Consider the following 25,339-nt stretch of genomic DNA (forward strand, 5'->3'; position numbering starts at 1 on the left):
ATGCACTCCCACACCATCACCCTGAGAAGAGGCAACCTGGATAATTCACATAATACTCCCCTCATGCTAGCTACCCAGTTATTAGAAATTGCATAGTAAGATCATGCCCCAGAGAATTCAGGAGGCCCACCTAGCACTAGGATTACATCAGGGATAACTTTGCTGAAGCAGAGATGCGGGGGCTTGCAGGTTGTGTTGTAACTGACAAAACGAATGGATGGTGAAGTGATCCCATATGAGAAGAAAATAAGTATTTGAATGTATTTAGACCCACCAATGTCAAACATTAACATCCTCAAGAATTTTGCTCATGCTAGTTAATGTGGTTGAAAGAGTTCCTAGAAATCATGTATACAAAATCAAAGGAAAATGGAATCTGCAGATGAATCACTGGATGACCTATAACTGGGAAGTGTGATTGGGTGGGGGGTGGGGGGCAGCACGTGGAATGCTTGATAACATAGGAATGGGAGAATTATAACATGGGATAGCAGTCAAAAGCTGACATCACATCACTGCTATTAAAGAAATGAGTCCACAAACTCATTTCACTTACTTGAGTAGAATAAGGCATTCAACCAAATCACTTACGTAAAAAGGTTTTGCATAAGTAATTTCATACTTACTCAGAACAGTTCTTGCACACTTTGTCCATATTTGATACAATATAGCATCCTTCATTACATATGGCATCTCCTGTCTGAGCACCTGTAAGATAAAAATTACCATGCAGCCATAAGCTTAATATCTGTATATGAACCTCTAAACCTATAAGAAAGAATGTGCTTGCTGTCTCATTTTTTCCTATTTATATTTTGAACAAGTTGTTGTTCTGCATCTGTAATACCATAATGCCTTCAGGAATTAGTACCACAGTGGCTGTTTTTGTATCACTTAGGTTAGCAGCATGTATCATTTTTTAAAAGTGTCCTCCTTTTATTTGGTAGTTTACTTTTAGGATGTTGAACATTTTATTTATTTTATATTATTTTGCATTTGGTTACCAGGATAGTCTGATTGGACAGAAAGCACATTTTCAACTGAGGCCCAAGGAGAAAAGCTCTACAAAAGTACAGTATAGGTACAATGCAAATACAATGCAAATATAAACATGATATAGATCAATGTTCAATACAATACATTGAAAAAATACAATGGTATGTCAAAAATAAAAGGAAAATTGTTTTATGCAGCACGATACGTTACACACACACACACACACACACACACACACACACACACACACACACACACACACACAATGAAAACATTTACAGTGTTGAATATCTGTACACACGATTATAACCTCCATTTGAGTGATAGGTGATAAATGTTAGGAATTATGTGGGTTATAGGTGCAGAGGTAGTACAGAGGATGAGATAAGATAGGCAGGGTTAGAAGGAGTGACTATTGATAGGATGGAGTAGAAGAAGGTAGTGTAATGACAGGATTATGAGTATTAAGACAAGAAAAAATGAGAATGGATTTGAGTATGGATAATATGGGGTATAAAGGTAGTGTGTATTAGTCAAATACAATGAACAGAGATTGAAAGAAGAAGAGAAAATGATGAAACAGAGCACTAGAGGATAGTATATATGGATGGGAAAGGGTAGGCAGAAAGTTGAGGGAAAGTGGAAAAATGTGAATATGTGAAAAGAAGAGATGGAGAAGGTGGAAGGAGGAATAGTACAAAGCAGAGTAGTGGGGCTGAACAGCTAATGTAAGGGAGAGTTGTGTGCAGGGTAGTTAAGTATTAAGGCGGGATTACATTTTACCCGGGGATAAACACATGTAGAGTCATGTATCTATTAGGTGTTACTTTAGTTCAGTTTTATAAGTCCTTTGTTGACTAATAGGTCGAAGTGAATGTGGGATAGTATTCCATTTTCTTCGTGATAGCATTCGAATACAGAGATCCACCAGCTAGGTTATTAGATGTGGAAAGAGCGGGAAGTAGGATTGAAGGATATGTTCTAAACTTGGTCATTTTTTGTGGGTGATGGATTACTACAGGGGTTAGTAGTTGTGAATGTGTGAGAGCACGACGGAGCTCTAACCATTGTATTTGGCTGAGTATGAGGCAATGATGAGCTTTGGTTCACAGCAAAGTTTGCCACATTGTTGTAGCATTGCTCAAGCCTTGAGGTTTCAGTGGCGCTAAGATATGAAAGTACAGGAGAAGAACATTGCAGAAGTCTTAACAATGGCCTGCTATACAATATTAGAACAAAGCCAAATAAAAGATGTTATCAATTCTCTGGCATAAAATTGTACTTTAAACAAAAATAGTTGTTCAGAAAGGCAGTCTAACATTCATGTGGTGATCTGCTATATGTAAAGGCACAGTTGGTCCAAAGATAAATTAGTCACAATGTGGGGAAATTTCACTTTACTTAAGGTGACTCAACTTCAGACCTCATTATATAAATAAAGATATGGGAGGTGAAGCCATCTACATTGAAGGAAATGGGTCTTTACTTCTCCCTAAAAGAAAAATCAGTTCCACTTCCATTGAACAGAACCAGAATTTGGTAAAAAAAATATCACGCAAGGATATCCTTGACAAACCTGAAACTACTCTTTCAAACGCTTCCCAGAATCCTACATAAACAAAGGTGCATATCAACTCTTTGCCTGTAGAACCTTGGGATGTGATAGCATGCGCTTTATACGCCAATAATATTTACATGATTGGGTTTGTGTTTATAAGTGACATTCATTTTGAGACATGGATGCCAATAATTCCACCTCAAGAGCACAAGAAAATGAAAAACATGCTGCTTTATAATGTCTAATAAATTAATAAGTCATTTAAATAATTACTGGGTTAAAGTGGAAATAAAAATGTTGCTTTGTTGCTATTTTCTTTTAGTTATGTCCCAGTTATAACCTTCTAGATATGTTGTTTTGTAATAGAAAACTAGTTAATTAGGTATAATTTAATTGCCCACTTACCCTTGCTACAACTGGTAAGAAAAAAAAATCCTGTCAAGAATTAAGAGGGAATGTGTACAACAGTGCAAAAAAATCCCTCATTAGTCTAAACAAGGGAATCAGGGAAATAGTCAAGCCCCTGAAAACAGACTTTAAGGTAAAAAATAGCTTCCAAAGTTAAGGATAACCATAAGCCATTTTTCAGTTATGTCCGCAGTCTTAAGGTCAATACCCAACAATGTGCAGAATTAGATTAAGATGGCATCACCTATACTCACCCAGAAGATATAGCACATCTGCTGGCAATAAATTTAGCTCAAATTTCACTTCATCATCACCACAGTTCTTCCCCCAAAAATACCCTCCATCACTCCATTGCTAATTATCATCAAAGACCAGGTTGCCACTGTGCTCTCTAAAGCTAAAATCATGGCTTCAATGGGACCTGATGATAGACCAGGTTGTCTCTTAAACAGCTTATATCAGGACTTATCAGGCCCATTAGGATCTCTCTTTAGTCACAGCCCCCAGACTGGCTTTGTCTTGATAGAATGGAGGACAGCAACAGTCATCCCACTGCATGAAGGGGGAAACATTTACTGAACCTGGAAATTATAGACCCATAAGTTTGTCTAGTTTTATATGTAAGTCCATGTAAAGAATAATTAGGGACCTGATAAATAATGACACAGGAAGCCTCTAAACCCTGGACCCAACCCAATTTGGGTTTGTCAAGGGCAGGTCATGCCACCTGAATCTAATGGATTTCTTTGAGAAAGTCACTAAGGCCATATATGAGGATAAAACAGTACATGCCACCTACCTCGACCTGGCCAAGGCATTTGACACAATTCCTCAATCAGGTATTATAAATAAACTTGCAAAACTGGGCATAAATCCCTATCTCACCAGGTGGATAGCCAATTGGGTCATAGACAGGACACATGTGGTTAAAGTGGGTGAATCCAGATCCAGCAAGAGGACAGATTCTAGTGGTCTGCCACAGGGCTCAGTGCTGGGACCACTCCTATTTGGAATAGATTTGTCTGAAGTCAAAATTAATGTGGAAGGCCTCTGGATGACAATAATGGAGGGTCTAGATCAAGCAAATTATTGGTGCCAGAACCATGGCCTAAAACTAAATGCGAAACAATGCACTATCATACCCTTTGGTAAGTCAAATACCCCTGGAAATTACAACATGAATAGCACACACCCCTAACAGCAGATTCAGAGGTTAGCGATCTAGGTACACAGATATAGTAGTCTGAATGTTGATCACCATGTGCTCACAGTGATGAGAAAGTCCTTTTATGTGCCACAACTTATAAGTAGAGATATGGCATCCTGATCCAATGAAATTATAGTCCCACTGTAGTCAGCCCTCATTTGACCAATAATTGAGTTCAATGCACCATTTGGCATGTACTTGACTAGGCACTTACAGCAGTTGGAGTGACCTCAGAGGTTCCTCACAAAGAAAATGCAGGGTGTAAACAACATGTCCTATGCAGATAGATTAAACCTCTATTCTTTTCATCTGTCTTCTACTGACTACTAAGAGGTGACCTATGCCTGACCTGCAAGGCTCTCACAAATCAAGCCCTGATGGAGTTGCTACACATCCTTAAGACAAACAGCACTACGGTCACCCAGTCTAGGGATCTAAACTTAATCAGAGACTCAAACAAAACATGCTGGAGAGACAAATATATGTCTCAGAGAGTGCTCTTTCCTATTCATGTTAAACAGAGTCCTTCCCTGGCCTTCATCAAACACAATTTGGATCAATGGATGGGGAATTGCAAATTCACAGCCGAAGTAGTGCATATGTCCTTTATAGACAGGGGCAATCTGTAAGATGCTCAAGGCATAGGCACAAACCCATGCCATCCTGCTGCCCCTAGGAGCCATTTATTGGCCATATACTGGGTAAAATCAGGTTATATTGGCTAGGCTTGTAAGGGCTTTTAAACCATTAGCCTAGTAATCTCCTATGAACCTATAATTTGATTGGTTACTTACTCTTGCTGCAGCTGGTTAATGAGGTATAATTTGATGATCTAATTATTCTTGCTACATCATACAACTGAATACAGGCATATGTAAAATATTTACTGAGAAAACAGTTTAATGATTACTTATCAGACAAACATCATTCTAGATATTTCCATCTAATGGAACGGATGTCATTGCAGTTTAATTCATGTTACTATCCTTGTTAAAAATATTGCATTGGCTATATCTTAGTGTCTAGTGCTAATATAGGCATGCAACCTCACAAATGAAAATGTTACCAAAAGTATATCTGCCACTTTGGGAAAAAATAATATTTACTTACATTCCTTGATCACTTTCCCAGTTTTGCACTCACTGCAAGGTTTACAATGAAATGTGTCACATTTGCCAAAACAGACCTTGTAATTCCCAGGCCCACATCCACATTGTCTGTCATGTTCCGGTCTGCATTCTTCAATCTCAATTTGATGCACTGAAAATAGAAGAAAAGCCATATGAGTTGCTTAAAGTTCAACGTGGAAATTTATCAGCACTTAGGACTGTGTACCTATGTAAGTGTATGCAGACACTCATGCATTTAAATTAATATACTCATCCCTTTATATTTACATTTTTGCATGTGTCTATGCAAGCATTTTCCCCAAATGTGTAGCAGTGAAACAGAATTACTCCAGCAATGTTACTCCACCCATCTACTCCTCAAATCCTCCTGGTCGAGTTTAAATATGCATATAGCCAAGTTACGTATCATGTACAAAAGCAGTCCAATAAACTGCGCCCCCCCCCGCCCCCCCCGTCATCTTCATATCTGAATGCATATATACTGCTTTACAATAACTTGTATTAACTCTTAGTTTTAGTAATTGTATAATTGCCATTTTGCTTTATTCAATGTTCTGTACTTAGCATTTGTTTTTATTTTGCTCAAGTATAGATGCACCAACAATTGTAATCCTAGTAAAAAAATACATGTAACACTATTAGCTATATGAGAATTTCAGGCCATAAAGACAGAATTTCATTTTTTTTAAATACAGCTGCATGTATTTGTGAAGTGGGGCCTGGAAAGAATTCAGAGCACTGATATTAAAGAAACCCTTTGCTGCTGTTCCTGGAATGTGAGCTAACTGCATGCCTCTGTGATGTTGGAGATGTGCAAAGTCAGAGAGACACAGGACTAGATGAAGTTCAAGGCCCAGTTTTTGATTCTGATATCTTATTCCCAACTTTAGAAGCTGTAAAATGATACTTAAGAGGTCATCATCATCATCATCTTCTTTCGGCTTTTCCCGTTAGGGGTCGCCACAGCGGATCATCTGTTTCCATTTCTTCCTGTCCTCTGCATCTTGCTCTGTCACACCAACCACCTGCATGTCCTCTCTCACCACATCCATAAACCTTATCTTAGGCCTTCCTCTTTTCCTGTTACCTGGCAGCTTCATCCTTAGCATCTTTTTTCCCAATATACTCAGCATCCCTCCTCAGCACATGTCCAAACCAACGTAATCTTGCCTCTCTGGCTTTGTCTCCAAACTTTCCAACCTGGGCTGACCCTATAATATACTTATTCCTGATCCTGTCCACCCTTGTCACACCCAGTGCAAATCTTAACATCTTTAACTCTGCCACATCCAGCTCTAACTCCTGCCTTTTTCTTAATGCCACTGTCTCCAACCCATATAACATAGCTGGTCTCACTACCCACTTGTAGACCTTCCCTTTCACTCTTACTGGTATTCGTCTGTCACAAATCACTCCTGACACCCTTCTCCACCCACTCCATCCTGCCTCATTAACAAATATTTTCTCAAACAGTGTCCATAGTTTACAAAAGGTGCATAGCTAGTTGTTATTTACTTTTTTTATTAGTTACTTGGTGATAACTAAATGGGAAGTGAGTTGAACCAAGTATGACTCTGTTCAACCACAGCCTTAGTCAAAGGCTACAAAAATGCACAAATCTTTTAACACAGATTAAATAATATACACTATTCTTAATTATAAAAGTATTTTTGTATAGAATGCAATCGATGTAGATAACAGGGTGCAACTAAAAAATCATTAGAACAACTGGCCTGCCACAGAGCCTATCAGTACATAGCAGAAGAAAAGATAAATTAACTGACAGGCTTTTATTCAAGACATGACAGGTATCACAGCTTGAGGGTAGGAGTTACATCCCAATCTCAGTCCACTGTCTATGAGGAGTTTTGAATGTTCTTCTCCTGTGCAGGTTTTCTTGCATGCTGGCTTTCTCTGACCCCCCAAAAGCATACTGAATAATTGGTCTTCCTGAATTGTCCTAATATACAATGCATTTATTCCTGGCCTTGTGGCTCAGGCCATCACCGAAATGGGTCTCTGGATCAGCATACCTCCCCGATTAATAAATAAATAATTTATTTATTTATTTTACATTTGTTGACCGGTCTGACCGATCTGAGCTGATAGCCCTTTTTCAGCGGAGAGCCGGGGAGAAAAGCTCCACAAATTTACATAGAAATCAAAACATTAGCAATTTTAAGTTTCATTTTTTAAGTTCCACAAATTTATATAAAAAAATCAAGGACATTAGCATTTTTAAGTTAGAAACAGTAGAGCATTGTGACTATTTACAGAGTTATAGTTGAAATTACACTTAGGATATGTGCAGGAAACAGTGTGCAGGTTTATCATACAGTATACGAAGTTAAAGATACAGTCCATGTGGTGACTATTAGAGAAGAGGCTGTATAAAAGTACAGAATAATTAGTTAGTTAAGATCTGCTCTGAGTTACAGCATAAAGGCATGAAAATTACGGAACCAACTGATATTGCCAACATCCTGGCAGATAGGTTCAGTGCTAACTTTACCCCCCTCTCACCCCCTAAAGGGCCCATATCTATACAGGAAGAATGCAGAGTCCCTGTAATCACAACTACGCAGGTAAAAGCTGCCCTCTCTAAAGCCAAAAACACAGCATCCATGGGACCGGACAACATCCCAGGCTGCTGAGAGAGATGCCTGGTGTCAGAGCCATGGCCTCAAGCTCAATGCCAAAAAGTGCAGTGTCATTCCCTTTTGTAAAAACTCTGTACCCATGAACTACCACATAGGCAGCAATCTACTTAACACCGAATGCGTGATAAGAGACCTTGAGACCCAGGTGGACAGTAGTCTCTCCTTTGATAGTCACATCGCCACAGTAGTCAGGAAGTCCTTCTACGTGGCACACCTCATCATAAAAGGGTTCTCATCCAGGAAAAAAGAGGTCATTGTTCCCCTCTACTCGACACTCATTAGACCCATTATAGAGTACAACGTCCCTTTTGGAATGTACCTCACAAGACATCTGCAGCAGCTGGAAAGGCCACAGAAGTACCTCACAAAGAGGATTACTGGCCTCAAACAAATGCCCTACACTGACCGCCTCAAAAAACTCCAGCTTTACTCCGTAGCATATCGCCTACTCCGAGGTGATCTCTGCCTAACATGTCAAACCCAGAGCTGTTGGACATGCTACACCTAAAGAAATCCCAATCCCTCCAAGCTACACGCTCTAGGGACCTAAACATTGTCACCACAATAAACAGGACATGCTAGAGGGATAGATTTCTATCCCAGAGACTTCCCATACTCTGGAACAGGCTACCCATCTATGTCAAGCAAAGTTCTTCATTAGCACTCTTCAAGAAAAATCTTGATGAGTGGATGGGAAATAGGAAATACACCCCGGGGATCACTTCTGTGTCTCTGCTTGACAGTGGCACAGGAAACTAACTTTCTTGGGTGGCGTAAGCCAGGGAACCTTGTTGGCTAGGCTTATGTTGGCCCTTGGGCGAATAGCCTTGTACCTACCTATGAACCTATGAACCTATATGTCAAACAGAGCTAACACTGAACAGAAATTAAACCAGTAAAAGGCAGAAAAGTAAGATTATAATAGATGATGGACAGTTTAGGGAAAGGCCACAGAAGTACATCACAAAGAGGATTACTGGCCTCAAACAGATGCCCTACACTGACCTTCTCAAAAAACTCCAGCTTTACTCCATAGCATATCGCCTACTCCGAGGTGATTTCTGCCTAACATTTAAAGCTATGTTAAACCCAGAGCTGCTGGACATGCTACACATAAAGAAATCTCAATCCCATGCTCTAGGGACCTAAACCTTGTCACCACAATAAACAGGACATGCTGGAGGGATAGATTCCTGTCACAGAGACTTCCTATACTCTGGAACAAGCTACCCATGTATGTCAAGCAAAGTTCCTCATTAGCACTCTTCAAGAAAAATCTTGATGAGTGGATGGGAAATAGGAAATACACCCCGGGGATCACTTCTGTGGCTCTGCTCGACAGGGGCACAGGAAAATTGCTTTCTTGGGTGGCGTAAACCATGGAACCTTGTTGGCTAGGCTTACTTAAGCCCTTGGGCCAATAGCTTAGTACCTACCTATGAACCTATGACCCTATGAGTACAGTGGCAAGACCAGAGACTTTTAAGGTATTCTTTGGTGGCTGTTTTGAATTCATTGAGTTGATTAAGTGATCTCATTTCCAATGGAAGCTTGTTCCAAGAGATGGTAGGGTGGTAGCTATAAAGGTTTTGACCAATTTTGCTCTTAGGTTTATATATTTGTAGTAGGTTCTGGTCTGAGTTTCGGAGAGTTCGAGAGGGAGTGTAGAAGGAGATTAGAGGACACAGCTTGGGACAGGATAGATTGGACAATTTGAAGCTGAGAGAGGAGAAACTGGTGGGGTAATTCCTGCCAGTTCAAGTGTTTTAGTGAGACGCAATGATGAGATCTGTAGCTCTGATTTGCAGCGATTCTGGCCACTTTGCTATAGGTATTCTCCAGCTTAGTTAGGACAGAGGTTTGGAGGTTAGAGAGGATCTGAGAGCGGTATAGTAAGCTTCATGGAAGATAGGCATGAGAGAAGGAGATTTTAGCTTTGCTTGATAGGAACTTTTTATTTCTATATAAGAGACCAAATTTTTGATGGGTTTTCTTTATACAATTGTTAACATGTAAATCAAATTTCAGTTGGTCATCTCTTATGACCCAGAGAAGTTTTGAGATGGGTTCAACTATTATCTGTGTTTTATTTAGAGAGTGGATAGCAAAAGTGGATTTAAGGTTGTGTAGGTTTCTGGGAAGTAAAAGTAAGAGTTTTTTTTTTTTTTTTTTTTTTTTTTTTTAGGATTTAGAATTATCTGTTTTTTAGAGAGCCAGGACTCAACAGAGTTTAAGTATTTCTGGGTAATATAATGTATAATGTAAGTCAGTGGGGGTGTCCACAATGGAGATAACTGTAGAGTCATCAGCATATTGGATGAGGGACGACTGTGGGCAGGAGGTGTAGAGTTGATTAATAAAAATATTGAAGACTAGGGGACCAAGAATAGATCCTTGGGGAACACCCATTTTGATAGGGAGAGGAGGAGAGAGAGCAGAGAGAGATTTGACCGACTGAAGTTGGTCTGTAAGGTAACTAGAAAAACAGGCAATGGTAGAAGTTGAGAAATTCAGGTTAGTGAGTTTGTCCAGAAGAGAGGGGTGGGAGACTGTATCAAATGCTTTAGATAGATCCAGAAATAAGTATGACACTAGTTTATTGTTGTCCCTAGCCAGAGAAATAGTGTTAATAAAGGAAAGAAGGGCAGCAGTGGTGCTATGTTTTGGGTGAAAGCCATGTTGTGTAGGAGTGAGAACATTTTCTTGTCATATATGTTCAATGACTTGTGTATGCACACATTTTTCTAATATTTTTGTGAGAGATGACAGGATGGCTATGGCTTTGAAATGCATGATGTCAATGGAGTGACCTTCTTTGTGTATTGGTAGGATAACACATTCTTTCCAGATAGAGGGGACTTTAGATTCAGAGATTGATTGGTTTATCAGAATAGAGATGATAAACAAACAAAACAAATAAAATAGTTGGTATTCATTTGTTTGTATTTTATAGGAATGAGACAAACATTGCCAGAGATGAGTGAATGGGAGAAAGGCATGATGTAAAAATGATGCAAGAAGAATAGAGTTGGATAAAGTGAATAACAGACAGTCTGAGGTGAGTCTAGTTTCATGTTAATAGACTAAAGAGGAAATATGGTCAGAAGTAGCACAGCAGAGTATAAAATGACACAGCCAGAATAGGGGAAAAAACAAGAAATAGGCGATACCAGCAGAGAAATTTCATGAAAGCAAAGTGAGAAGAGTAGTAGGGGAAAAGGGTTGAAGTAAATACTAATGATCGAAAGGAATAGAAAGAATGTAAGAAGGAAGACTGATAGGTGATTTGTAGAAAAGGAATATATGGACATTTGTGACTGGAGAGACCAGACAGTAAGGGTTGAGGAATACTTAAGGATACTGAGGGAAGAGTATACATTGTCAGATTCACCTGTGAAACAGAAAATCATAAAATCCTTTCCCAGATTTACAACGGAGTGATCAATTGAATGGCTGATACATTGGTAAATTTCTAATATGAAAAGTACCACTCATAGAAAACTGATCCCTTGCTCAGCGGGTAACCCCCATGCACTGTCATGTGGGGTCTTTGTCCCCATTTGTTATGTACTCATTTATTATTCTCACTCCAAATCTTTTCCACCTTGCTGAAAGGGCAAGTCTTATTTTGATGCATGTTTCAATATAACTTTTTATCCAACTTGTAGTGATGTTGGACCAAATATCCATACACTATTAAACAGGAAACTGAAGACTGCCATATTCATAGTAAAAAAATACTTTCAGTCAAAGGGATGACCTATATCTGTGTTCATAGAATCACAGGATTATGGGATCATAGGAGTTACAAGGCAAGTGGGCCTCAAGGCTATTTTTGCCTTGACGGTACCTACCTTTAGGCCTTGCGTACCTTTGACATTGCCTCTTATTTCAAGGATGGCCAGGCCAGTCATACCAGAGGTGAATTTATGAACACTCATCCAGTTGTTCAGCTCATTTTTAAAAACAGGTAATGTGTCTCACTTCTTAACTTGGAGAGGGAGTTTGTTCCAGAGACAGGGTAGGTGCTGCATGAGAATTCTATCCCTCCTCTTATTATAATGTAGTTGCTAGAACAAATTTAGATGTCTGCCCCTAATATTAGCTGGACTAAATGATTTATCGAGGTCTAAGAGTTCTTGAATGTCTAGATGCCCTGTAGGCCTATAAGCAAGACACAGGTCTTGTATAAGGAGTCTATATGAAACTGATTATAGGGATAAAGCCTCCAGTCTTTCTTTCTAGTTCACATGGTTTAGACCTTTAATCTTTTTAGTTACACACATCTGAGGTCTTTCCAAGTGTCTCATAAGCTTAGTAAAATGCATCCCAAGGCATTGTGCTCAGTGATGGATCTAATCAAATCGGAGTATGAGGAGTACAAGGAGGAGAGGACTTCTTTTGATCTGGACGAAATACCCTTTAATATGAGCTGTACGAGGTAGAAGGATGTTCTAATCACTATTGCAATGTGATGGTCAAAATTTAACTGAGCTGTCCAACCTTGTACCAAGGTGTTTCCCAACCTTTTCATTTTGAAGTTGTGTATTATCTATAAGTAAGATCTAGGAAGTGATTACCAAATGGTACAGTGTTGTACTTTTTGACATGAAGCTTGAGCTCATTTCTAATACACCAGGTAGAAACAAGTGTAAGCTCATGCAAGAGTGTGTGAATGTCAATGGGGGTCTTAATGATGACACCCAGCTTCTAATCGTGAGCAAGCTTTATTAATGTAAAATAATCATTTAATAAATGTAAATCTAAGATGTTGATAAGAACAGCAGAGGTCTCAGCACAGATCCTTGGGGAACTCCACTGGTTACCCTTATGCTCTCAGAGGACATTCCTCCACTTTTAATATGCGAGTTCTGTCACTAAGCCAGTTGGCTGTCTGATTAACCACAAATGGGTCAGTTTGGAGGTCCTTCAATTTGCTTATTATATTTGCATGTGGTATGGTACTAAATGCTTTGAAAAGGACAGTCTACAGTCTGAGTGTCCTGCTCATAGAAGTTCAAAAGTTTCATTAGGTCAAATTGAAGGGAGTCACGTCTGATAAGATTTTCATATCGTAGTTAATTAGGTCACTTATGATGCATTCCATAGCTTTTCTTATAAGACTCATCTCATCAGCATGATGGGTCTGTAATTTACAGGGTCTGTGGCCTGTTGAGTGGCATCACAACAGCTGTGTGCTACTCTCATTGTAGAAAGCCAGTTGCTAGGCTCAAGTTGACGAGTTTATGGTGAGGATCATCCAGTGCTTGTTCAGTGCTATTAATTAGACAACTGGATTTGTTAAATGTAACCAAGCACAAAACCAAGAAAGGAAACCAAATCCAAGGCAACAGGACCCGAATCTCAAAAGATGTAGTCGCAAAACCAGTAGGTTAAAGCAACTCCTTTATTAACACGAGTTAAAACCAAACATTAAATCCACCAAGCGCTTTCACTCGGTTATTATCGAGCTTCTTCAGAGTTAAAATACATTGTAAAGCCATTGGTCTTTTAAGTAGTAATTGCAAGGTCACATGGCTACTCTCATCTCATTAAAATATCACCTTCAATTAGGTTTTTAAAAATGTAGTGCTTAAAATGTTTCATCAAAAATTACGAACTCTCAATCTATAAATCAAAATCGAAATATGAACCAACCAAGTAATAACTTGTACATAATATATTAAATTCATATAAAGGGTAAAAAGGTAAATTTATGAATTGATGTATATATGACATAAATAAATAAATAAATACATCTGAATATATATATGTTTAAATAAATATATAAATATATGAAAATATAAATAGGTATAAAGTATGTGTATAAACATGTAAACAATCCACCTTTTGCAAAATATAAATAAGCCTGCCTACCATGGACACAAAACATTAAATAACAAAATCCTATTGTAAATTGATTTATAGTCGTGCTCCCCTTAATTTAAGCACACTATTAATATTCAAAGCTTCGTTCATTGCAGGGGGTCTACCTGCATCCAATCTAAGCTGCCAAAACAGTTCCTGGTATTCCAGTCTAGTTTCCCAGTTGCCACCTCGTGCGTCAGGTGTCACTTGTTCCAGAATCATGAATTTGAGTTGCATCTTCTCACATGTCTTAGAGTGCTTAAAAAAGGCATTAGTTTCTTTACCTTTACTGATGTCATATTGGTGTTCATACACTCTTTTCCTAAAATGTCTTTCGGTTTTACCTATATAAAAACTGTGGCAGTGTGTACAAACCCCCAAATACACCACTCCTTTAGTGCCACAGTTAAAATGTTTATTAACCTTATATTTAAATTTCCTAGAGGGGATGTAAATAACATCTTGGTTCAGCATAAAGGCACATTGATTGCAAGAACCACACTTATATGTGCCTGCCTTCTTTCTAGTGGGTTTGTTGCTACTAACTTTATTCTTCTCAAAAAGTTCTTTTAAGTTCATTCCTCTTTTTCTAACAAAACTCGGTACCTGGGGAATAAATTGTTTTATATCATCATTTATTGATATTATAGGCCAATATTTCAAAATGGCCTGTTCTATTGTTTGGGAATTGGAGGAGTATGTGAATGCAAAGCTGTTCCTATGTTTAGAAATGTTATTGTTTACTACATTTTCTGAACTAACTAACCCAGTTCCCAACAAAGGATAATAACTGGATTCTCTTTTCTCAATAACTTCTTTGGTCAGCTCCTCTATTAATCTGACCGGATATCCCTTTTCTTTAAACAAAACACAAAGTGTGTTAACCTCCTCCATAAAATAGTCTAAGGTGCTACACATCCTTGAGGCCCTAATCAACTGGCCCTTGACTATCCCCTTTTTTTGATAAAAGGGGTGCCCGCTATCAAAGTGGATGTAGGCATTGGAAAAGGTGGTCTTTCTAAAGAGTTTAGATTGGAAACAGTTGTTAACATAATCCTTAATTAAGGTTACATCCAAATAGTGCAGACTGTTTTGATCAATGTTGTGAGTAAACCTTAAAAACTCAGTGCTGTCATTAATGTGTTCTAAAAACCTACTCAAATCATGAGAGGAACCATTCCATAGTAGGCAGATGTCATCCAAATATCTAGTGTAGTGTGTGACATATTCCTTCCATGGTGTGTTAAAAACAAACTGCTGCTCCCAATAATAAAGTACACAGTTGGCATACAGTGAGGCACAACATGCTCCCATTGCGATGCCTTTCTTTTGGCGGTAAAATTCCCCATTAAAATAGATGAAGTTGTTTTCTAGAACTGTGTCCATTAGTTCTACCACCAAATTGATGACCCTACCACTCAACGTTGCGTCGGCTGTGAGCACTTGCCTAAACCATTCAAGTCCTACTATGTGCGGAATGCTCGGGAACAAATCAGTAATATCAATGGTTACCATAAGGAGTTTTGGAGAAAACATCTGCCGGTTAATGACCCTTAAAAATGTCAAGAGTCTTTGCAAATATGTACAATTGGGGATAAAACTCTTTTAGTTATATGATCTATACATTTTGCCAAAGGCTCTGTGATGCTGCCTGCCCCTGAGACAATGGGCCTAAATCTAAGGGGATCCAGACCTTTATGGGTTTTCGGAATACCAAATATAATAGGTACTTTTGGTTTCACAACATGAAAATAATTATATAACTGTTCATTAATGGTACCTTGCAAAAGGTGATCGTACAAGTAATAACTTATTTTAGAATAAGCTAAATTAATTTCATTACGGGACACCAATTCATATTGTTCTGCATCTTGTAACATCCCCTGTAAACTGAAGTCATAATCCATTTGGTACATCAACACAACACCCCCACCCTTGTCAGGTTTCATCACCCGACAATTTTCCTGTTTTAGGTTATCAATCAACTGAAATTCTTCGTGACTAAAATTCAAAGGATATATATCTCTCTTTTCTTTACTAATCCTTCTAATGTCATTTTCCACCATCTCTTCAAAGATTTTAAGGTGCGGGTGTGTGGGGGGTCGAAAGTGCTGGTTCTAGTTAATTCTGAATTAAGGTTGGCTTGGCCTTTAAAGAATATCGAAAGGTTCAGCTGTCTAATGAACAACTTGAGGTCTATCAAAGTATTAATAATATTGGAAGGGCCAGAAGGAACAAAATTAAAACCTTTTGAAAACAGACTATAATGTTCGTCTGTGAGCCCTAAATCAGTAAAGTTAAAAATTGTAAAGTTGTTTCTCCTAAAAATAACTTGTTTAGATAGGGCCTCTTCTGTCACTAGTGGTGTAGCTAGGTCTATAAATTCTATCTCTGTGTGTAGTTCCACCCTGGATTTTGGCGTCTCGACCCTCGCCTCCCCCCGTTGGGGGGATATTGAAAATCCTGGTAGGACTGTTTCCTACCCCTTTCAGCAATTCTTTCACTCCTTCTGAGTGGTTCATTATACACTCTAACTACCTTGCTGTTGCGCTCCAACACATTCTCCCCTTCCACAATAACCGTGTCATTACTGTTTTTCCATCCACCGTTTCTGTGGATGGGGTAAGCTAAACCCTCTTGGTATTCATGTAGATCCCTGTCAAGCTTTTTAATTTTTCTGTTTAAAACCTTTAAACAATGTTCATCAACCTCATGAAACACATCATAGTTCCTTTTGACACTACCAAAATTCACATCATTAATAACACTTTGATTAAGAGTGGTAAGGTCCTTCAATAAAACTTCAGCTTTGTTTCGGTATTCAACAACCATTAATTTTAACATTTCTAACCCAGCGTTATTAAAAATGTCATATAATTTATCATATAACTCGGTTCATGGGTACACACAATTAGGAAATTTAAATAGACGAAGCCCTTTGGGCACTCTGTTCACATGAATGCATTTGTTTAAATAGTCTATTTCTAGTTGGTTGTTGTTGAATGCTTATAGTTTATCTCTAAAATGGTTGAAGTTATTCTCAATGTTTTGGTTAAAATTAGAATCCACGGTACCTTGCTGAAAGTGAAACTGTTTTTCAGTCCACGCGCCAAAATTAAAAACCTTGTTAGTGTCCCTAGAGTTGTCGTCCCTTCTCGGTTTGCTAACAGCACCGGCCTTAGTAAAGGACGTAGCAGGCTGAATGTTCTCCTGCGACTGAACACCTAGCCCAACGTCATCAGCTCTGCAGCTCGTAACTAACCCGGAAGAAGGGAAAATTCTGTTAGATTTATTAGAGAACTGTTGCTGGTTGGTAAGCAACCTAGCGCTTTGTTCTCCCAATTGTTTAGAAAGTTCAGTTAACAAATTCATAGCCTGCGTAAATTCAGCATGGGTTACCGGTGCGTTGTCCGGATCCTCTCTCAATGCGACGGGAGTCTCAAGAAAATTAGTAGTATTCATTCCTTCAGCCATGGATGTGACAAACTCGAAATATCAAATGTAATCAAGCACAAAACCAAGAAAAGAAACCAAATCCAAGGCAACAGGACCCGAATCTCAAAAGATGTAGTCGCAAAACCAGTAGGTTAAAGCAGCTCCTTTATTAACACGAGTTAAAACCAAACAGTAAATCCACCAAGCACTTTCGCTCAGTTATTATCGAGCTTCTTCAGAGTTAAAATACATTGTAAAGCCATTGGTCTTTTAAGTAGTAATTGCAAGGTCACATGGCTACCCTCATCTCATTAAAATACCACCTTCAATTAGGTTTTTAAAAATGTAGTGCTTAAAATGTTTCATCAAAAATTATGAACTCTCAATCTATAAATTAAAATCGAAATATGAACCAACCAAGTAATAACTTGTACATAATATATTAAATTCATATAAAAGATGAAAAGGTAAATTTATGAATTGATGTATATATGACATAAATAAATAGATAAATAAATAAATACATCTGAATATATATATATGTTTAAATAAATATATAAATATATGAAAATATAAATAGGTATAAAGTATGTGTATAAACATGTAAACAATCCATCTTTTGCAAAATATAAATAAGCCTGCCTACCATGGACACAAAACATTAAATAACAAAATCCTATTGTAAATTGATTTATAGTCGTGCTCTCCTTAATTTAAGCATACTATTCTTTACCTTTACTGATGTCATATTGGTGTTCATACACTCTTTGTATGAACACCAATATGACATCAGTAAAGGTAAAGAAACTAATGCCTTTTTTAAGCACTCTAAGACGTGAGAAGATGCAACTCAAATTCATGATTCTGGAACAACCTGACCCACGAGGGGGTAACTGGGAAGCTAGACTGGAATACCGGGAACTGTTTTGGCAGCTTAGATTGGATGCAGGTAGACCCCCTGCAATGAACGAAGCTTTGAATATTAATAGTGTGCTTAAATTAAGGAGAGCACGACTATAAATCAATTTACAATAGGATTTTGTTATTTAATGTTTTGTGTCCATGGTAGGCAGGCTTATTTATATTTTGCAAAAGGTGGATTGTTTACATGTTTATACACATACTTTATACCTATTTATATTTTCATATATTTATATATTTATTTAAACATATATATATTCAGATGTATTTATTTATTCATCTATTTATTTATTTATGTCATATATACATCAATTCATAAATTTACCTTTTTACCCTTTATATGAATTTAATATGTTATGTACAAGTTATTACTTGGTTGGTTCATATTTCGATTTTGATTTATAGATTGAGAGTTCATAATTTTTGATGAAACATTTTAAGCACTACATTTTTAAAAACCTAATTGAAGGTGGTATTTTAATGAGATGAGGGTAGCCATGTGACCTTGCAATTACTACTTAAAAGACCAATGGCTTTACAATGTATTTTAACTCTGAAGAAGCTCGGTAATAACCGAGCGAAAGCGCTTGGTGGATTTACTGTTTGGTTTTAACTCGTGTTAATAAAGGAGCTGCTTTAACCTACTGGTTTTGCGACTACATCTTTTGAGATTCGGGTCCAACTGGATTTGTTGTCAGACCCCAGGGATGAGGCATTCTTGATTTTGCAGAGTGCTTTCACTACATAATCTTTCCTAATCGTTAATAGCTTGATTCCATTAGGGATAAGTAGGCTTGTAATAGTATGTTGGCAATATCTACGCTGTACCATTATAAATAAGCTTAAAGCAATATTAGGTGTTATTTCTTATTTTTCTGACATAATTAAATTTGGATTTGTAGTTATTTTTCAATTGTGTAGTTATTCTACATTCATAAGATGCTGTTGTTTTTCTTATTTCTTTTTTTAGATTCTTATTTAGGGAATTTTTGTTTACAAAATTTAAGAATTTGTGATTATATACTATATTGTTGGTATAGGTTCATCAGTTAATCATTGTGTACTTAAAAAACCCATGATAGCAGCATTCTAACATATGGAGAATTCACCCAGAATATTTAGGAATGTTGTGTGATTTCCTGGAGACAGGGAGGGGGTTCTGTAACTACAAACTGATACTTCATAGGTTCATAGGCTCATAGGTAGGTACTAGGCTAGGGCCTATACAAGCCTAGCCAAAAAGGTACCCTGGCTTTCGCCACCCAAGAAAATTATTTTCCTGTGCCCCTGTCAAGCAGAATCACAGAAGTAATCCCCAGGGTGAATTTCCTATTACCCATCCAATCATCAAGATTTTTCTTGAAGAGTGCTAATGAGGAGCTTTGTTTGATATAGATAGGTAGTCTGTTCCAGAGTATGGGAAGTCTCTGGGACAGGAATCTATCCCTCCAGCATGTTCTGTTTATTGTGGTGACAAGGTTTAGGTCCCTAGAGTGAGTGAGTGTTCATTGTAATCTTCATGGCGATGGCCTGTGGGGCAGCTCTTTCACTCTAGCTTCTTCAGATCTGCCTGCCAAATATTATAAAAATTAAAAGTGCAAATTGAAGATTTCCATCTGTGATTGAGTTGTGCACTGTTGAAATAATTTTTATCTGAAAGTTTTAAACCTAACCATGCGCGTATGAACAACTATGAGTTTGAAGTTGTTGTTTTTACTGTGTCCTGCACCATGGGTTGTGCCCAATAATAATATAATACTGAATAAAAATAAAAATAAATGTATAAATTAAACATCAGTTTGATAAACAGATTGCAACACATACGTTCTCGAAACATATCCCGGTATTTCTACACTTGAATAAAGTTATATATACCCCTGTAATTTTTACCCTGTTCACAAATCTAACAGCGCTCATCTGCCTAGCCGGAATCAAAGTCTTATAAACGTCATGTATTGGACTGATTTTTTTCAACTACCATTTTTGGTATTTTAATTTGAATTTACATGTTTATTTGCGTTTCGAGATACAACGGTATTAATTCATCTACTTGTACCTTCTCACTGGATTATTGATCACTGAGGCTCTCTTCAACATAGTGGTTTTACCAAGGGAGAAATTTTATCTCCAATACTAGCCATTTAATAGCTGGGACACCAAGTATAATTTTTTTTTAATTTTTTTTGTTCAAACCAATAACTATTGTCCAAACAATGGACTAAAATTAAAGGCCGAGAAATATGTAGTAGTATCTTTGGCAAGTAAGACCTCCCTTATAACTATCACAATGAAAGCACACTCCTGAAAACTGATCCAGTAGTTAGGGACCTTGGGAACATAAGTATACAAAGAACCATCCTTCTGACACCATGTGTCCACTATGGTAAGAAAGTCCTTTATAATTGCAGAGCTTATGGTGTTCAAGTCCATGGATGTGATCATTCTGTTGTATGCCACACTCATTAATTTAATGATTGAGTATAATGTCAACTTTGTTATGAATCTGCTCAAGCATTTAACACAACATGAATGCCCACAATGCTTTCTTACAAAGAATATCAAGGGTCTAAATCATAAAAGAACTATGCAGACTGCCTCATAGCATCATAGCATTGTTCCTCTTCTCAGTGTCATATAGATTATTGAGAAGTGATCTCTGGTTTTCCATACAGGCCCTCAGTAGACTGTATCCTGTCAGATCTACTACATATTCACAAGTCCAATGGAGGCCTAAACACCCACTCAAGAGATCCCAATCTCTTTTGCAACATCTACAAAATATGTTGACGCGATAGATACATATCACAGAGTATACAACTTCTTTGGAATTGTCTTCTTCTTTACGTAAGTGCTTCTTTTACCTACTCAAACATCATCTGGACAAATGAATAGGTAACCACAGATTCACCTTTGATTTAGCACCCTTGTCCCTCATGGATAGTGGCAAATATAAATGCTCTGCTCATCTCTAGGGCATTTGTACTTTAAATATTAGGACTAAAAACTTCAAGGGAAAGTATGGCTAGGTTTTTAAAGATCCTCACAGATCAATAGCCTAGTAACCTATGAATCTGTCTCAAGTTAATGTGGTTGCTAACAAATATGTATACATCACCATAGTTTCCATCAGGCCTAAACAAGAGGTAAGCAGAAAATCCATGTACTCGGGAAGTGCTCAGGTTTCTGTAACAACACATACATGGATGTGCTCCAAATGCAGCAGGCCTTCTAGGTCCGACAGTTTTTTGTTTAGACTTCTAGTATGAAGAAGAGCCACCCGATATAGTCTAATGGTTGGTTTGTTTTAGAAGATTGATTGGGAGATTCATCAGCTGGCCCTTTGCTAAATAAATAGTAAAAAAGGCACAATGGGGACTTCAAAACTTTTGCCAGTATGCAGATGCCATGTACTTTGATGAAGCAGGAACAATTGCCAAGCATCTAATCCCATGCTGACAAATACTGGATCCCCAGACATACAGACTGCTTGTCATAGAAAATCTGTAGAAGAAACAAACTGCCTAAATAACTGCCCTTTTAACATATATAGGGAATGGTGACATCAAAGTAGTACACTTAAAAAAATAGCACTTGACTAATTTTGCTTTACTGTAGTATAGGAAAATCTGACATTTGCATTTGGTAAGGTATTGAGGACTCTGTTACAGACGTCTTATAAGCAGACGGTATGATCTCAATTTATTTATGATCTCGATTTATTTTTTTTTTTCTTGATTCCCTTATGACATCACACCCTTAGTACTGTTGATTCCCTTATGACATCATGCCCTTGGTACTGTTGCTGGATCATGCAACATAAAGCTGTCCTGGCTCCAGTACTAAATACAAATGGAGAGCAGTATTATAGTATCAGGAGTTTAAGGTCTATAGTGAAGCTGACCCATCCTTTTATAGGCAGTTATCCTATTCTGTCCAGCATAATGCAGTGGTACTCAGTGCATGGGGAGAAGGGAATGAAACTGCTCAGTTTTTAAATGAAACCTGAAGCGAGTTAGGATTGCATCTGAATGTTTGTTACAGAGCACTTTTTGGATAAGTAATTTTTGTGATCAAGGACAACAAAACTAGCACACCCTAAGATCCAGGCTTGGGCAAGTATATTCTTGATTTAAGGAAAAAAATGAGTGCCTAGCTGTTGCATGCACAACAAAGAACACAAGAATGCACAACTGTTAATTTATCCAGTCCATTGCAGTTCCTTGCTTTAAAAATTCACAAGAAAAAAATGTAATGTAGCTTAAAATAACCAAATAAGATTACTAGCAAATGCAAAATCTTTCAGAAGAAATAACAATCATAGAAAAATAGCTTAATTTCCATTAATTTTCTATGGCAAGCTGTCACTTTATGAAACATTATGTGAAACTATATAAAAAGCTTAGGTAATGGAAGTATCAAAACAGATAAGCAATGCATCCAATGTAATCATTAGTCATCCTGATCGTTATGAAAACCCATGTATGGAGATCTGCCTGTTTCTAGCAGACACTCTAATTTGTCCATCGGCATGAGTGTGCATGCCAGTGTGTGGTATGAAAGAACAACTGCAGCAGGTCTAGCCACTCGGTGGTGTGAACCTTATCCCTAAATTATTGTCATTGTTGAAGTGACACCCCAACCCCATGTGTAAAAAAATGGGAAAAGGGTTTGTGGATGTATGGATGGATGTATGGATGGATGGATGGATGGATGGATGGATGGATGGATGGAATTCTGCAACAATATATTCAATGGATGTAGAACCATTAATTTGTTTCAAGGAAAACTGTAGCAATAGTTTACTAGTCCTGGAAATGACTTCAGTTGTAACCGATCATTTGTGCATGCTACAAGAATAATATCAGAGTGCCCAGATCTGTGGTACAAAGGGATGGAGACCTGTGATGTCAGTCACCAGAGTGTAATTAGTGTCCATGGCAGTGGAGGAGTGAGCCAGGGAGAGGAATAAAAGGACATAGCTCATTCTCCTTCTCCAGAGGGATGGAGAAATTTGGGCACTCAGGGAAAACCTAGACAAATGCAATTTCTCTTGTAGAGACTGGGAAAAACACTTCCTATCCTTTAGGGAAGTGGATAGGGCTGCTTGCTGGCAGTGTCCCTTGTGGAAGTAAGGGTTCACCACTTTCACAGCTTAGCCTGGCATGCACAGAAAGTTAGGGCTAAAAAATACCTCTGATAACTGCCTTAATGATGGCCTCTCCTGGATGACTTTCATCTTTGGTGAGGAGATGGGTCAATTGGGCAAGAGTGGCCTAATAATCTGCAGGCTGTAGGGAAAAAAAGAGAGCAAAAAATATAAAATCAGTGTAATGCTGTCTGTTAGGTATTCCTCATTGTACATGCTCTGCTATCTTTCACCATTTGTCACCATTTGGTTACTACAGGCATCACTCCAAAATAGCTGTACTAGAACAAACCTATGTGAGAGTTAATATTAACTACTTGAAAGATGCTTCCATCAGCAGGTCAGCTTTTGATAATTTAGTCTTTGTGAAATGATTTTTTTGCTCAGGATGCAAAAATGTCCTTGATATAAAATAAAATATACTGCACATCAGACACCAATTATAATAACTCAACACAAATGCAGTCATCTGCTTTTCACTTTTTGTTACAGACACAGGTGTTGTTTAGTCATTTATTTCTACTTTCAGTAATATTCATGCACTGCTAGCCTTTGTAATTCTAGCTCTTGGAAAATACCATCACTGCATTTAGTGCTAGTCTTAACATAGTCTCTGATACATTTGAAGTATATGATGTTACTGTTTTTCCAATCACACTATACAATTCAAACAAAATAAGGTATCCCAAACTGCTGATTCAGCATTGCCATCTCTGTGAGTAGCCTTACGCATGCCTGAGGCTTGGTAATTGTTTTCATTCACCCTCTACTTAGACTGGAACTGTTGTTTGCCCTCATTCAGCTGTACATACATACATTCAAAGTATCCATTTTATGACATTTCCTACAGTCCAATTTTTCCATACCAGCTATATCTGTACTGTTTGTGCAATGTATCCCACAACAAAGTGAATTATCCATACCACTAAGTTATGGACCTGAAACCAACGAGAAAAGGTTTATACTACAAATAAAAAGGGAACAATTTTGTGTTGCATTGTAAATGGAGAGTATCTAACCAGTGAATGGGCTAACTGGATATAATATTATCCAGGAAGAAGATCTCGGACGAATGCTGTATAAAGAAAACAGCTTCTTCAAATGTTCTGAATGCTGTTTAAGTACCTTCAGTGACACTAATGGGAACAGTGGGCAATACCTTAGAGATAGTTATCAGAATGATTAGAAACTGTAACTTCTTGGATGATTAATTACATTATGCAGATTTATGTGATGAGGTGGTAAAACAAAGAAATTATAATGAAAATAATTTGAAAGAATTTCAAATGAAACTACAAAATTGTTCAAGAGGAAAATTATTTTAATATGGTGGATACAAATGACAACTGAATGGAAAATGAGGGTACTAATAGTCGAAAGAAATTAACACAGATGTCGTCACAGAAAATAAACAATATCTTGCAGCAAAATTTGAATCAGCAAGATATTATATTATTTTTTTCAAGCCCAGATTGAAAGCAAGAGTTTCCAAATGGTGCCTGTCCCTCCTTTCTAGAAGAGGCATGCAGAAAGCAGTTTGCAAAATCTGTGTAGTACCTAGAACATTAACCTACTGCCCATGCATATATTCGAATATACAAGCTGTGCAGTGTGTCTATCAGTTCACAGATCAAACTGAATTAATCTTACTAAAAAAGCATGGAGTATAACACTAAAGTATAAACAATTTAATCTGTTGTTCAGAGTACAGTGCTCTTTCAGTAAAAGATGACTACCAGAACACCAAAGGATAGAATCAAATAATGCAAGGAGATCTTATAAGTTAAAAAACAATCACCACTAATGTTTTTTTTTAAAAAACTGTAGTATTTTACTTCAGTTCCTGTCTGTTCTTGTAACCTCCACAATAACTGTTTTTTTTTTCCTAAAAGCATGTCATAAAGAGGTTTAATTCACATGGGGTGGAAAAAAACACCCCCAGTAGCATTTTCTGTTTTTTTTATGGTGTAATTACATTTCAAACATGAAACTGTTGCTTCTTAAGCAAGT

The 25,339-nt window shown here is 37.6% G+C and overlaps 1 protein-coding gene across 1 annotated transcript in view; it reads right to left on the bottom strand.

The window, feature by feature from the left end:
* Window positions 1–622: 622 nt before the first annotated feature.
* The window catches only part of TNFRSF25 (TNF receptor superfamily member 25), a 178,922-nt gene continuing 154,205 nt past the window's right edge, over window positions 623–25,339 (bottom strand). Inside the window, exons 4-5 of the mRNA XM_044063581.1 lie at window positions 5,280–5,429; window positions 623–708 (exon numbers count right to left, since the gene is read on the bottom strand). Of these exons, the coding sequence (XP_043919516.1) occupies window positions 623–708; window positions 5,280–5,429 (236 nt within the window). The remainder of the gene's footprint in view (window positions 709–5,279; window positions 5,430–25,339) is intronic.

This window comes from Protopterus annectens, chromosome 2.part1 (assembly GCF_019279795.1).
Source record: "Protopterus annectens isolate FY-2018-M chromosome 2.part1, PAN1.0, whole genome shotgun sequence".
Classification (NCBI taxonomy): domain Eukaryota; kingdom Metazoa; phylum Chordata; order Ceratodontiformes; family Protopteridae; genus Protopterus; species Protopterus annectens.